This window comes from Hyalella azteca, unplaced genomic scaffold (assembly GCF_000764305.2).
Source record: "Hyalella azteca isolate HAZT.00-mixed unplaced genomic scaffold, Hazt_2.0.2 contig14042, whole genome shotgun sequence".
Lineage (NCBI taxonomy): Eukaryota > Metazoa > Arthropoda > Malacostraca > Amphipoda > Hyalellidae > Hyalella > Hyalella azteca.
Window position 1 is genome coordinate 98,510 of NW_025943941.1, and position 13,307 is coordinate 111,816.

Below are 13,307 nucleotides of genomic sequence, written 5' to 3' on the forward strand. Positions count from 1 at the left end.
CCTACCAGAGTTGTCAGTTCCTTGGGCGGTGAAATGAAAAATTTACATGGCACTTATTCATAGCGTTCTCTATTATAATATTATTAAGTAGTTGAGGTTGCCCTCAAGGCTGCTTATTATTTATTTATTTATTTCAATTTATATAGAGCAATGGGGGCTGCATAGTATTTCATTATGTGCATGTTAAATTATTTTTGAAACGTCTACCATAATATCAAATATGTTCGTGAAAATTCGTTTATACTCAATAATTTCGATAATATTCTATTTTTAATATAACGTAAGTAATTAATCAATTAAATTAATTGTAAATCAATCCACACATGAATTAATGTAATCTTTTTGAATAAGATAATATTTTAAATAGACCATAATTTTTGCTCTGTAATTCCTAACTTGCATTCGCTCGGTAAACTAAGGCCCAATATATTTCTCTCTCAGGGAAATGAGTGAGGCTTTTCCAAATATTGCCCTTGTGTGGGTCATACTGACTCAGTGTAGCTCTGCTCTGCAAAAGGTCGTATTTGTGCGATGTTCGTACTAGTTTTGGACGAATAGACCCATTAATTGTTCAGAGAGCAGCACTCGTAAGAACAATTGAAAAAAATTCGTGTTTTAAGGTAGAAATTTTTTGATTACAAGTAAAATAGAAAAAGAAAAGTATTTACATAATAGTGCTGCACTCTGTTAATTTTTATTTATTTATTATAATTTTAAAATTAAACCTCCATTTTGTTAAGACATTAGCCATTGAAGCTACATGCCGTAATTCATTCATGAAAATGCATAAATTCGGCAGCAGCCGATCCTTCAACGAATATTACAATCGGTAAAAATACGATACAAAGCTACTAATAAACGAAAATACTAATTCATTAATTAGAAAGTAAATACTACCTTCCATAGATAACCGACATAAAGGAGGTGCGAAGAAAATTGTTTTATATCTGGCAAAATTAATCAGATCACGGCAACCTTTAAACATCATGCCGCCCTGGAATGAATTGTGTATGAATAATCTATACTGATAACGATGCCCATTTTTAAGATTAGCGAAACGCGATATTCAACAGAATGCATTGCTTCACGATGAATTGTTTCCCGATGAATTGCTTCTTGATGAATTGCTTCACGATGAATAGCTTCACGAAGATCTGTTTCGCGAGGAATTGCTTCACGATGAATTGCTCCACGATGAATTGCTTCCCGATGAATTGCTTCACGATGAATTGCTTCACGATGAATTGCTTCACGATGAATTGCTTCACGATGAATTGTTTCACGATGAATTGCTTCACGGTGAATTGCTTCACGATGAATTTCTTCACGATGAATTGCTTCACGATGAATTGCTTCACGATGAATTGCTTCACCATGAATACATCTTCACGCGGAATGCAGAGGCGGCGGAGCACAGCGAGCTAACACATATACTTTCATTTTACAAGTATTTGTCATTTCATTTGACTTCAATACTGTAATTCACTTAAGTTTATTCTATTAATTTTATTGTTAATTCAATATAAGTTATTGGCTCTAAAATCTGGCTGATTATTTTTTTTTCGAAAATGTCGTGAGTTTTTATCAACTTTTTCAATCAAGAATTGAATCATGAAATAACGTGATGATATATCACGTTATTTCATAAACGTTGATGTTTATGAATACGTTGTAATTATTGATGTCTTTCCTGCACGGCAAACTATAAATTCAATCATTATATTTGCTTATTAAAATCCAACTTCAAAGTTCGTAAATGTTTTTGTGTCCTGTGCAAATTTTTTTATTAAAAACATTGGGCCACTTTAATTCGGCTGACAATTTTCCTTTTGGTTGCCGCCGACATCAAAAACTATTCTTTTCTAATCGCAATTATTTATATAATATGAACTTAATAATTGATATAATTAGTTACTGGTGACAATTAATTGTATATATAATACAATTTGATTAACATACACGTTCACAGAACGCACTTTCATCACTTCAGATTCAAAGGTACATATAATCTCATTCTTCTTCTAATCCTGAAATACTTTTTAATTTTTTCACTTTTCAACGTACACACGCGTGAAAATGTTCTTCAATCATTAGGGTTATCCAAAATTCCATCCTTTTTACAAAACTTTTAACTTTGAACAAACAATTGAATGGATATCCCTTATAATAGGTAAAAATGATAAAAAAGTGAGTTTAAACTTTTCACGCAACACTTTGATTAATAAATAAAGGCAGATAAAAAAGAGGTTCCTAAAAATGACCAATTGTGATATTTTCTAATAATTAAATTATATTAAATTTATATTAAATTATATCAATTATAATTATATTAAATTATATATATAATATCAATACACAAGCCTTGTACAGATCCTTGTACAGTGTCAATATTGGTCCTAAATCTCGGAAATACGTAGATAGTTCACAAACTATGCGCATAAAAAATGTGATAAGCTGCAGAGTTTTGTACAATACTTTAGATCAACTAAAGCTAAGATAATGGAATTCTGTACAAGATAAGTCACACAAGAGGTTAAGTTTTCCGCAGTTTGGCAGGATTTAAGATCACTTCTTCGGACTCGTCTTCTCCGTCCAAGTCCGGAATTTCTGTCCGCATTTCCTGCCCAACAAAAATCCAATCATTATTGTTTTCGTGAAAATAAGGAAATTTGTTATAAAAATAAAAATAAAGCAATTTGACACGGTATGTTTTCATGAGAAAATGCGTCGGAATAAAAGTAATTAAATAATAACGAAGTACATTAAACTCATTTTTATTGCCCCATAAACACAAAAAAATGCGAATTAACCAAAATGTTCTGAAAATTTTTTCATAAGCTCCATTTAAAAAGATTACGGGAATAAAAAAATTTCCAGTCACGGTAGTTACTTTACTATAAAATTCTACATTATTATACAACGCATAATGAGCGGGGGGCACCTCACCTGGGCGGGGGGCACCTCAACTGGGCGGGGGGCACCTCACCTGGGCGGGGGGCACCTCAGACACGATGCGCACTGTGAACCCGGGCGGCGGGGGCGGCGGTTCCTCCTCTGCCACCGCCACGTCGTCCGCGTATGCGACCTGCGCATATAGGGAGCAGCTCAGAGCTAGGCTACATGCCCATACCCATACAAATACCCTTTTCTATACCCATACTTATACTAATATCGATACCTACAGAGTCCATTATGAAAGTAATAAGCATGATGTTATTGTGACGCGACGACAGATGGCAGCGCGGTCAAACCGGCTGGGGAATGTGCATCCGGTCCTCAGTTGAGTTTGACCAGTATGAGCGGAGAAACGAGCCTCATCGTAAAGTGTATTTTCGACTATTGTAAAATAGCGCGATGGAGCGTTCGCTGGAACAACGATACGCCATAAAGTTCTGCGTAAGGCTTCGAAGAAATGCAACCGAAACATTCCAGATGCTGCAAGAAGCCTTCAAGGACGACTGCATTTCAAAATCACAATCTGGGAAGTGGCACAAGGCGTTCAAGGAGGGCCGGGAGGAGGTCGCCGACGAACCCCGTTCTGGACGCCCAACAACAACCCGAACTGAAGAGAACGTGGATCGTGTGCGCGAAGTTTTGCGATCAAAACAATGATCATTGTCTTCTTTGACATCCGATGAATAGTCCATTGTGAGTTTGTATACCACAAGGACAAACTGTAAACTCAGCCTTTTTCCACATCCAACACCATGTTACAACGTTATTGAGAGGCATTCCCGTCGAGGAGTTTCAGGGTGCCTTTCAGGCCTGGCGAGCACGTCTCCGCAAGTGTACTGATGCAGGAAGAATGTATTTTGAAGAATATTGAACATTTGTACAAATTACGATCAATAAATGTTTTTTGCCAGAAAATACTTATTACTTTCATAATACACCCTGTGTGCATCCAATACCCACGTCTATACCTTAAACCATATCATATACCCATCCTAGATGCAGAAGCGATGAAGCAGTTGTTTGTTGCTGTCGTGCGCCCGAATCTAGAGTTTGGAAACGTTGTGTGGACACCGAGATTTGAAAAGGACAGAAATTTAATAGAAAAATTTCCAGTCACGGTAGTTACTTTACTATAAAATTCTACATTATTATACAACGCATAATGAGCGGGGGGCACCTCACCTGGGCGGGGGGCACCTCAACTGGGCGGGGGGCACCTCACCTGGGCGGGGGGCACCTCAGACACGATGCGCACTGTGAACCCGGGCGGCGGGGGCGGCGGTTCCTCCTCTGCCACCGCCACGTCGTCCGCGTATGCGACCTGCGCATATAGGGAGCAGCTCAGAGCTAGGCTACATGCCCATACCCATACAAATACCCTTTTCTATACCCATACTTATACTAATATCGATACCTACAGAGTCCATTATGAAAGTAATAAGCATGATGTTATTGTGACGCGACGACAGATGGCAGCGCGGTCAAACCGGCTGGGGAATGTGCATCCGGTCCTCAGTTGAGTTTGACCAGTATGAGCGGAGAAACGAGCCTCATCGTAAAGTGTATTTTCGACTATTGTAAAATAGCGCGATGGAGCGTTCGCTGGAACAACGATACGCCATAAAGTTCTGCGTAAGGCTTGAAAGAAATGCAACCGAAACATTCCAGATGCTGCAAGAAGCCTTCAAGGACGACTGCATTTCAAAATCACAATCTGGGAAGTGGCACAAGGCGTTCAAGGAGGGCCGGGAGGAGGTCGCCGACGAACCCCGTTCTGGACGCCCAACAACAACCCGAACTGAAGAGAACGTGGATCGTGTGCGCGAAGTTTTGCGATCAAAACAATGATCATTGTCTTCTTTGACATCCGATGAATAGTCCATTGTGAGTTTGTATACCACAAGGACAAACTGTAAACTCAGCCTTTTTCCATATCCAACACCATGTTACAACGTTATTGAGAGGCATTCCCGTCGAGGAGTTTCAGGGTGCCTTTCAGGCGTGGCGAGCACGTCTCCGCAAGTGTACTGATGCAGGAAGAATGTATTTTGAAGAATATTGAACATTTGTACAAATTACGATCAATAAATGTTTTTTGCCAGAAAATACTTATTACTTTCATAATACACCCTGTGTGCATCCAATACCCACGTCTATACCTTAAACCATATCATATACCCATCCTAGATGCAGAAGCGATGAAGCAGTTGTTTGTTGCTGTCGTGCGCCCGAATCTAGAGTTTGGAAACGTTGTGTGGACACCGAGATTTGAAAAGGACAGAAATTTAATAGAGAATGTTCAAAGACGTGCAACAAGGATAATTCCAGGCTTGAAGGGCAAGTCCTATGAAGAAAGAAAGATTGAAGATTATGAAGCTTACAAGCCTCAGTTATCGACGTCTGCGTGGGGACCTCATTGAAGTATACAAGTATACTCATGGTCTATACAAGGTCCCTGAAGGATAACTAGAATTTGAAACAAGAACCAACACCAGGGGCCACGGCTATAAACTAAAAAAAAACTGCGCTGCAACTTCTCCCCGCGGCAAAATTTCTTCCCGCTTCGAATCACCGACATGTGGAACAGCCTCCCCAATGACGTCGTTGGCGCTCCAAGTATGAACGCGTTCAAGAACAGACTAGATAAAGCTATGGAAAAATATATGTCCAAATTTGAAATGCTTAGCACCATATCGAACCCGGTGGAAGTCTAGTAGCTACTTCAAACTATCGTCAGTCATGAAAAGATCCGGTCAAAAGAAACGACATTAGATTTTCTGTGAACAAGTCACGAAAAGGAAAAGAATCGGCGACAGGCCACATCAGGCCTACACTTCAGCGCCGAGATCAATATGTTATGTTATGTTATACCCTTACAAATATCCATTTCTATACCTTAAATCATACCAATATCGATAGCTACATATCAATACCCATACCCTTATCACAATCCATGCCCATGCTAGCTGGTTAGCCAGGCGTTGCCCGGACTCAATAGCCCTTGTAACTTTAGACCCCCGCTATGCCCAATCCCATAATAATAACAAATCGAATACATTATAATTAATATAGAGAACCGTCCAAATCCAACTTTTACACAGTACGAACTTCCATTTGAGTCTCCTTATGAAGTACGAAAAAATTCCTGCTTCCAAAAATTAATTTATAAATGCAATTCTAAAATAAAATTTTAAATTTTGATGCATTCCAAATTTCATTTTCCTTCAATATTTTTCTATTCTACCACTAAGAATAAATTCTCAGGTATCCGGACGCGATAAGTTTAGTACTGGATACGCACCTAAATATCCATTACATATTTGGGGTGCCAAATTTCACACGCACAAAGACAAACTTTAACAAATAATATAAAAAATTTTTTAAATTCTTACGTCGAGGCCTAGCGCCATGTCCTCCTCCACTTCGTCCTCCAGCTGCGAAGGTGGCGCCGGGTCTCTGGCGGACGCTGGGTCGGTGGACAGAGAAGGTTCGAGGGGCGATAACCTGTCGTTGGAAGGCCCGACTATGCGCGGCGCTCCCTGGACATGTCTCAGCGGGGGGAGTCTTGGGACATCGTGATCGCCCTGGAAACAGGAGAGCAAAGCCCGTGGATATTTGGTTCAAAATCGGACGTTTGGGCAGAGACATCATCACATGGAGAGGGCGGGTTGTGGAAGAGTAAATTTAAATGAGCAGAAAATTAAATTTTAATTTAAACGGAAACCGTGGATATTTGGTTCAAAATCGTACGTTTTGAGCAGAGACCTCATCCCATGGAGAGGACTGGTGGTAGAAGAGTGAATTTAAATGAGCAAAAAAATTAAATTTAAGTTTAAACAGAAACCGTAGATATTTGGTTCTGAGTCAAGGCAAGTTTTAAGCAGGGATGAAACTTTATGAGTAAATTTAAATGAGCAGAACATTAAATTAAAATTTAAAAAGAAACCGTAAATATTTGGTTCCGAATCAAGTCAAGTTTTAAGTAGGGATAAGACCATATCACTACAGAAAGGAGGATGTGGAACATAAAATTGATATTATACAGTAAATTAAATCAAACACTAAACAGTAAATTAAGCTTGTCAAGAGCGCACATAAGCCATTAGCTAACAAAACCATTTGCGTTAAAAATATTCATAAAAATCTGAGCTCAGTGACTCCATCAATACAAGAGGGGACAGGGGCTTTGGTGCCAAAGGCTAGAGAAAAAATTATCTAACAGAAATTCCCTTCCGTGGCATTTAAACCAAATTTTCGTAGCTACTCATGAACTAAAGGTAAACATTTCGCAACTAGTTCATATTGTACGTTTGTTCAAGTGGAAATGATTTACAATATTTAGGTTAAACTTCCCAGGTGACTGAATATTTCCAAGAATATTTAGGAGACGATAACGGAAGAATTCCAACAAATAAAAATCTAAATAAAATGTGGATTGAAATAGTAACATAATACGCAGTGCAGACTTCAACGCAAGGAAGCCATCACGAGAAAGCATTGTACTGAACTATGTAAATATAAAGTAAAATATGTCGACTTCTGTTGTCAATTCTGGCAGTTTCCGGCATTTTTTTACGGAAAATAGTCAATATTGTAGTAATTTTCCAGTATGTAGTTTGAAACAATGAAAATCATCGAATCTAATTTATAATATTAGTTGTTTGTGCAAAATTTTGTTCTTGAAACAAACAAAACAACTAGAGAGCTAGAAATTAACTCGTCATATCATGCAGTCTGCCAAAGATGGACACGTCGAATCATGTAGTGAAACAGAAATAAAACAATCGAAAAGTTTAGGGCCAGAAATGGACACGACGAAAAATTTTGTGCCAGAAATGGACCGTTGAATCCTGCGGTGAACCAGAAATAGACACTTCGAAAAATTTAGTGCCAGAAATGGACACGTCGAATCCTGCGGTGAACCAAAATTGAACACGTCGAAAAATTTAGTGACAGAAATAGACACTTCGAATCCTGCATTGAGCCAGAAATAGACACGTCAAATCTAGCAGTGAACCTAAAATGACCCGTCGAAAAGTTTATGTCAGAAATGGATACGTCGAACACTGAAGTGAATCAGAAAGGGACACTTCGAATCATGCATGCTTTGATCCAGGTATAGACACGTCGAGCAATGAACCATCATAAATACACTGGACTTCTGGACTACCTGGAAGGCCGGGTTGCTGGTACCGGCGCCGTCCAAGGTGTCGGAGGAAGGCGAGAGGAGCGTCTTCTCGTCAGAAGGTTTGGGTCTGCAATATTCAATATTTAATTTACTACAAACTCATAATTAGCGTGTGTGTTTGTGGAGAAACTTTAATAGTGTTTATCAAGAAAGTAGACCCTTAGCTTCTCAACGAGACAACCACTAAGCTTATAAGTATTGAAAACGATTAAAGTATTACAAGATTGTCTGCGTGCAAATTAAGTCAAGAGGATAAACTGTAGGAGTCATACTCGCGTGTGACAAGCTCCTTCGAGTGTGACAAAGTTCTTCACGTATGGCAAGCTTCGTCACATGTGACTAGCTCGGCCAGGTGTGGCAAGCATAACCACGTGTGACAAGCTATGACGTGTTGCAGTCACCACCCACTTGTTGCAAGCACCACCCACTTGTTGCACGTGTTGCAAGCACCACCCACTTGTTGCACGTGTTGCAAGCATCACCCACTTGTTGCACGTGTTGCAAGCACCACCCACTTGTTGCACGTGTTGCAAGCACCACCCACTTGTTGCACGTGTTGCAAGCACCACCCACTTGTTGCACGTGTTGCACGAGCAGAAGAGTACGCGCAACAAGCTGAATACGACGCCGCTGATGATGAGCGTCGGTCCGATCAGCTTGAGCTCCTCAGACTTGAAGCCGCGCTGGCCCTGACCGACCAGCGTCAGGATGAGGCCTGCGTGATCGGAACGTGTTAGGAACGTGTTAGGAACGTCTTAGGAACGTGTTAGGAACGTGTTAGGAACGTGTTAGGAACGTGTTAGGAACGATATTAGAAATGTATTAGAAACGTGTTAAGAACGTGTTAGGAACGTGTTAGGAACGTGTTAGGAACGTGTTAGGAACATGTTAGGAACGTATTAGAAATGTATTAGAAACCTGTTAAGAACGTGTTAGGAACGTGATAGGAACGTGTTAGGAGCCTGTTAGGAATGTGTTAGGAACATGTCACGAACGTGTCAGAAACGTGTTAGGAACGTGTCAGGAACAAGTCAGGAACGTGTTAGGGACGTGTTAGGAACGTAATTAGTGCATGATCTTCAAATAATTACAAATATTACATGATTTATATACGTTGGGTAACTAATTTAGAATAAAGTTCATGTTATATGTTATGAAAAATGGTGGTTTATGTTATTTAGATGTTGCAGAACATATAAAGAGCATGTGTTGAGCTCGCTACTCACCTACAGAGATAAACAAGAAGCCCAGGTAGAGTAAAATATTCACCACCCCGCCTTGTTTGTTGTTCGGGTTGGTGCTTTTGTTCGATTGAGTCATGGGCTGCGACACTCCATTCTAAGAAATATTGAAATATTAGTGGTTAAAACAGTTGTAATTAATATTTAGCTAATGAAAATCTGAATATTAGCGGTTCTGCATTAAAGGAAGAAGGCCCAGACGTGTTGAAGTTGTTGCGTATCGAGGGTTATCTATCACCATAGAGCGCAAGCATCTTTGTACGTTGTCCCATACAGAAAATTGGGACACCAAAGCTATGCCTCTGTTGTTGTCTGATTGAGAGAGTACGATTGTAGTTTTTTTATTAAATGATCTTGCACTGAACTCATCAATGGAAGTTAGTATCCGCGTGATTCTTCTTGATAAAATTTGTGGAAGTATTTAAGTGACACCATCGCTATAGTTATGGCCTCAACTATCACTTTGGTCTGTGATCGTTGTTGTCACGAAGTCTGGACCACGGCACGAAATTTAGCTCAGGCCTCCACTGAATTGCTGGACCACGAAGGCTGGAAAATGGAACGATATTTATTTGTCTCGAACCTCCACGAAATTTCTTGATCACGTGTGCTGGAGCCTGGATGACATCATGATATATAACTCACGCTTCAAGGAAATTGGAGGAACGCGGGCATGCTAACTTCTATTCCGTGCAACATGCGCGTAACGTACGCTTTAGCAGTGTATGCTGTACACTATTAACTGTATATGCTTTAATATTTCGTACTGCTAACTGCGTAAGCTTCTACAGAGCGCTCTGTTAACTGCATACGATTGTGCAGCTCACGATGTTACGCCGTAAACTTTTACGTTGTGCTTCGTTTTCTGTCATTGTTTACTAGTGACGCAGTATACTGAGCGTGCAGTGTACTGCGCGCGTGGTCTACTGCGTATTGACAATGCATAATTTTGAAGGCTGCGTGACTCTGAAGCTGAGCTGCGATCGATGGTTTCACAGCAGTGTGGCAGAGCGAGGGCATGAGGTGTGACTCAGAGCATTTCGGTGAAACGCATGTTGCAGCGTTACAGATTGACGCATGAAGCGTTACAGTGTGTCGCATGAAGCGTTAAAGTGTGTCGCAGTCAACAGCGTTACACAGTGTGTCGCAGTCAACAGCGTTACAGTGTGTCGCAGTCAACAGCGTTATACAGTGTGCCGCAGTCAACAGCGTTACAGTGTGCCGCAGTCAACAGCGTTACAGTGTGCCGCAGTCAACAGCGTTACAGTGTGCCGCAGTCAACAGCGTAACAGTGTGCCGCAGTCAACAGCGTTACAGTGTGACACTGCAGAGCCAATCAGCTTCACAGAGCTAAGTCTCTAACAAAAAGGATGACGCGGAGTGACGTCCATTGTTTTGAATGCACTTTGAATTTAATAATTTTATTTCTTGGATGAAGAATTTATAATTTTCGCATGAATGTTTTTCGCCCGATTTGATTTTATTCTCCTTGTGACATGATATTAGCATCATATTTCGGAAAATAGATTGAAAATGTTCAACTAAATTTTAATTGCGTTGATATTCCATGCATGGACCAAAATTTTTATCGAGACTCAGTTATCTTTCACATTAATCTTTTGAGATGGAGTCATCAACATTCTGTAGAATGTTAGAATGAAAGACAACGTTAGCCTTATCTATTGAAAAATGTTGCTAGACTTTCTTAATAGAATTTTGCTGTGATCAACTATACTGAAACGCAGTAACTCGCAAGTAATACACGAATAACTGAAACATAAAACCATTAAAACGATATTACACGAAGATTAATAGCTTAACCAAACTCACTGGAGCTTCCCATCCAGTTTGTCATTTAGAAACTCACTCAAGCCCCTTAAAAATATTTAAATAACTCTAAACAAAAGCTTCATCTGCGCCAACGAAAATCTGCATCTGCAAAAAATAGTGCACATTCTAACGAGTGAGTGATCAAATAAACGTGCAAGTTTTTAACGTAAATTAATTCACACGCTACTCTAATGAACGCTATTCAAGATGTGAATAGCGCTATTTATTACTGATGAACGCTATCGTACCATCAAACTCGCCTAAGTGTACGTAGCGCCCGATTTCTGATCTGTGATTGGTAGGTTTAGCTTGGTAAGCCGTCAGTAATTGGTTGATGAAGTTAAGAACTCGTATAAATATTTGTTATAGAACGGCCCCTAGCTGGAGTGTCACTGTACGAGGTCCTGGGGCCATACTTTCAAAACTCGCAAAGTGAACGTAAGAACTTACGCTCTATTTTCTTGTCTATTATTGGTGAATTTTGCTTGAAAGGCCGTCAATGATTGGCTGATGAACTTACGATCTCTTAACTTTTTTGAAAGTATAGGCCCTGGAACTGCACGTGGCATGGTACGGTGAACTGTGCGTGGCGATTCTTGCGAGCGACGCCAAAGCTATTAAGACTCTGCATTCGGTGTATTTCTTTTATTTAAAAAACTACAAATTAGAATTACAACTTATGTTTAAAGAAACTTGCTTTTCCAAATGAAAAGTTTAAGCTGAACTCTGGTGAGATATTCGCGCTTTCTTCTGGAGATATTTTTAAAACATCCAATCTATCGTTTCACAGTTGCTGTATATGTATTTGTCCGCAGGAAATAACACTAGAAAAATGTAAAAGGAGGAGTTTCATGAAGTCATCGATCAAGTGAACAGTTACAATAATTTTAAATAATTATGATGAATAATATTTCGAAAAATAGGTTCCGAATATAGTTATTTAATGCACGCAGTTTTTATACATTTTTGATTAAATATAGTCCAACTCTTTCCATTACGACATTTATTTTAGGTGCAATCATAAATATTTTCATACTTTTCTACGACCTTTACCGAGTACCGACACGGATAAAATGTTTTAAATGTCATAAATAAAAATGTATTAAACTTCTAAGGCTTTAAAAATGCATTCGCTACGGCGTTTGCCTTTTCGATACACTAGCAACGTATTAAATATATAATGGAGTCCGAACGATACGGCTGAATAACTGGACACGTGCAAAAAAAGTTAAGATACTTGGTACATGCAATTAAAAGTTCAAGAATCGATAAACAAACATGTTAGGTCAGGCAACAATGCTCAGTTATAACTAGAAATAATATTTCCTTGATAGTTCACACTTGATATGAGTGAGTCAACAACAGAAACGGAAGGCTGCAGCACTCATAACGCAGCTGTTTAAACAGTACTGTACTAATAGTTTTATTTCAAGGAATAACACTGTTCGAAAAAGCGCCTTAAAACAGTCGTACAGGCTTTTCAGAGTCCCAGCGGCACGTGAAATAAAACACAGTGTCGCCGTTTTTCCCATTTAACATGATAAACCCGTACCACAGTTAGAAAAAAACGGCGAAACGATTTACTTTCACGGGGCGGCCGGCCACTGGAAAGCCGGTCAGACCGTTTTTTCACCGTTATTTTGAACACTGAAGTTCCTCTCACACACATACGTGCCCAAACCTCGTAGCGGCCGTCATACTCGGTGCTCAAGTTTTCTGATTCGTTTAGCACAAATATTGAGACTTCTTATGTCGATTAAGGATTTACTTTCAATGAAATTTTAGGACTCGACACATTAATCGATGCTGGCAACTGCTGAAAATTTTAGAAGAGAGTGGAAAATGTTCAGTAATTGTTGAGGATCGTTTCTGAACACGAGAAAACGAGGATGAATTTTGTAATATATCATTAACATTCAAATTTTGCATTATCGTGACCTCATTGTTAGTTTTACAAATTATTATTATGATTTTCCATTTCTACAATTAACTTATTCCTTTTCTAAATAGGAACGAATTGTGCGTAACATGGAATTTATTTGTTGTTATTGCATTGTCCGAGTTGGAACTTTTAGCATGAGTAACTGAGGTGA

At 39.3% G+C, this 13,307-nt stretch overlaps 1 protein-coding gene across 1 annotated transcript in view; it reads right to left on the reverse strand.

Annotated features, from left to right (window-relative positions):
* Positions 1–3,499: 3,499 nt before the first annotated feature.
* LOC108673747 overlaps positions 3,500–13,307 on the reverse strand; it is a 56,622-nt gene continuing 46,814 nt past the window's right edge. Inside the window, exons 4-9 of the mRNA XM_018161620.2 lie at positions 9,370–9,481; positions 8,717–8,858; positions 8,126–8,210; positions 6,348–6,539; positions 4,178–4,276; positions 3,500–3,562 (exon numbers count right to left, since the gene is read on the reverse strand). Coding sequence (XP_018017109.1) covers positions 3,500–3,562; positions 4,178–4,276; positions 6,348–6,539; positions 8,126–8,210; positions 8,717–8,858; positions 9,370–9,481 — 693 coding nt within the window. The remainder of the gene's footprint in view (positions 3,563–4,177; positions 4,277–6,347; positions 6,540–8,125; positions 8,211–8,716; positions 8,859–9,369; positions 9,482–13,307) is intronic.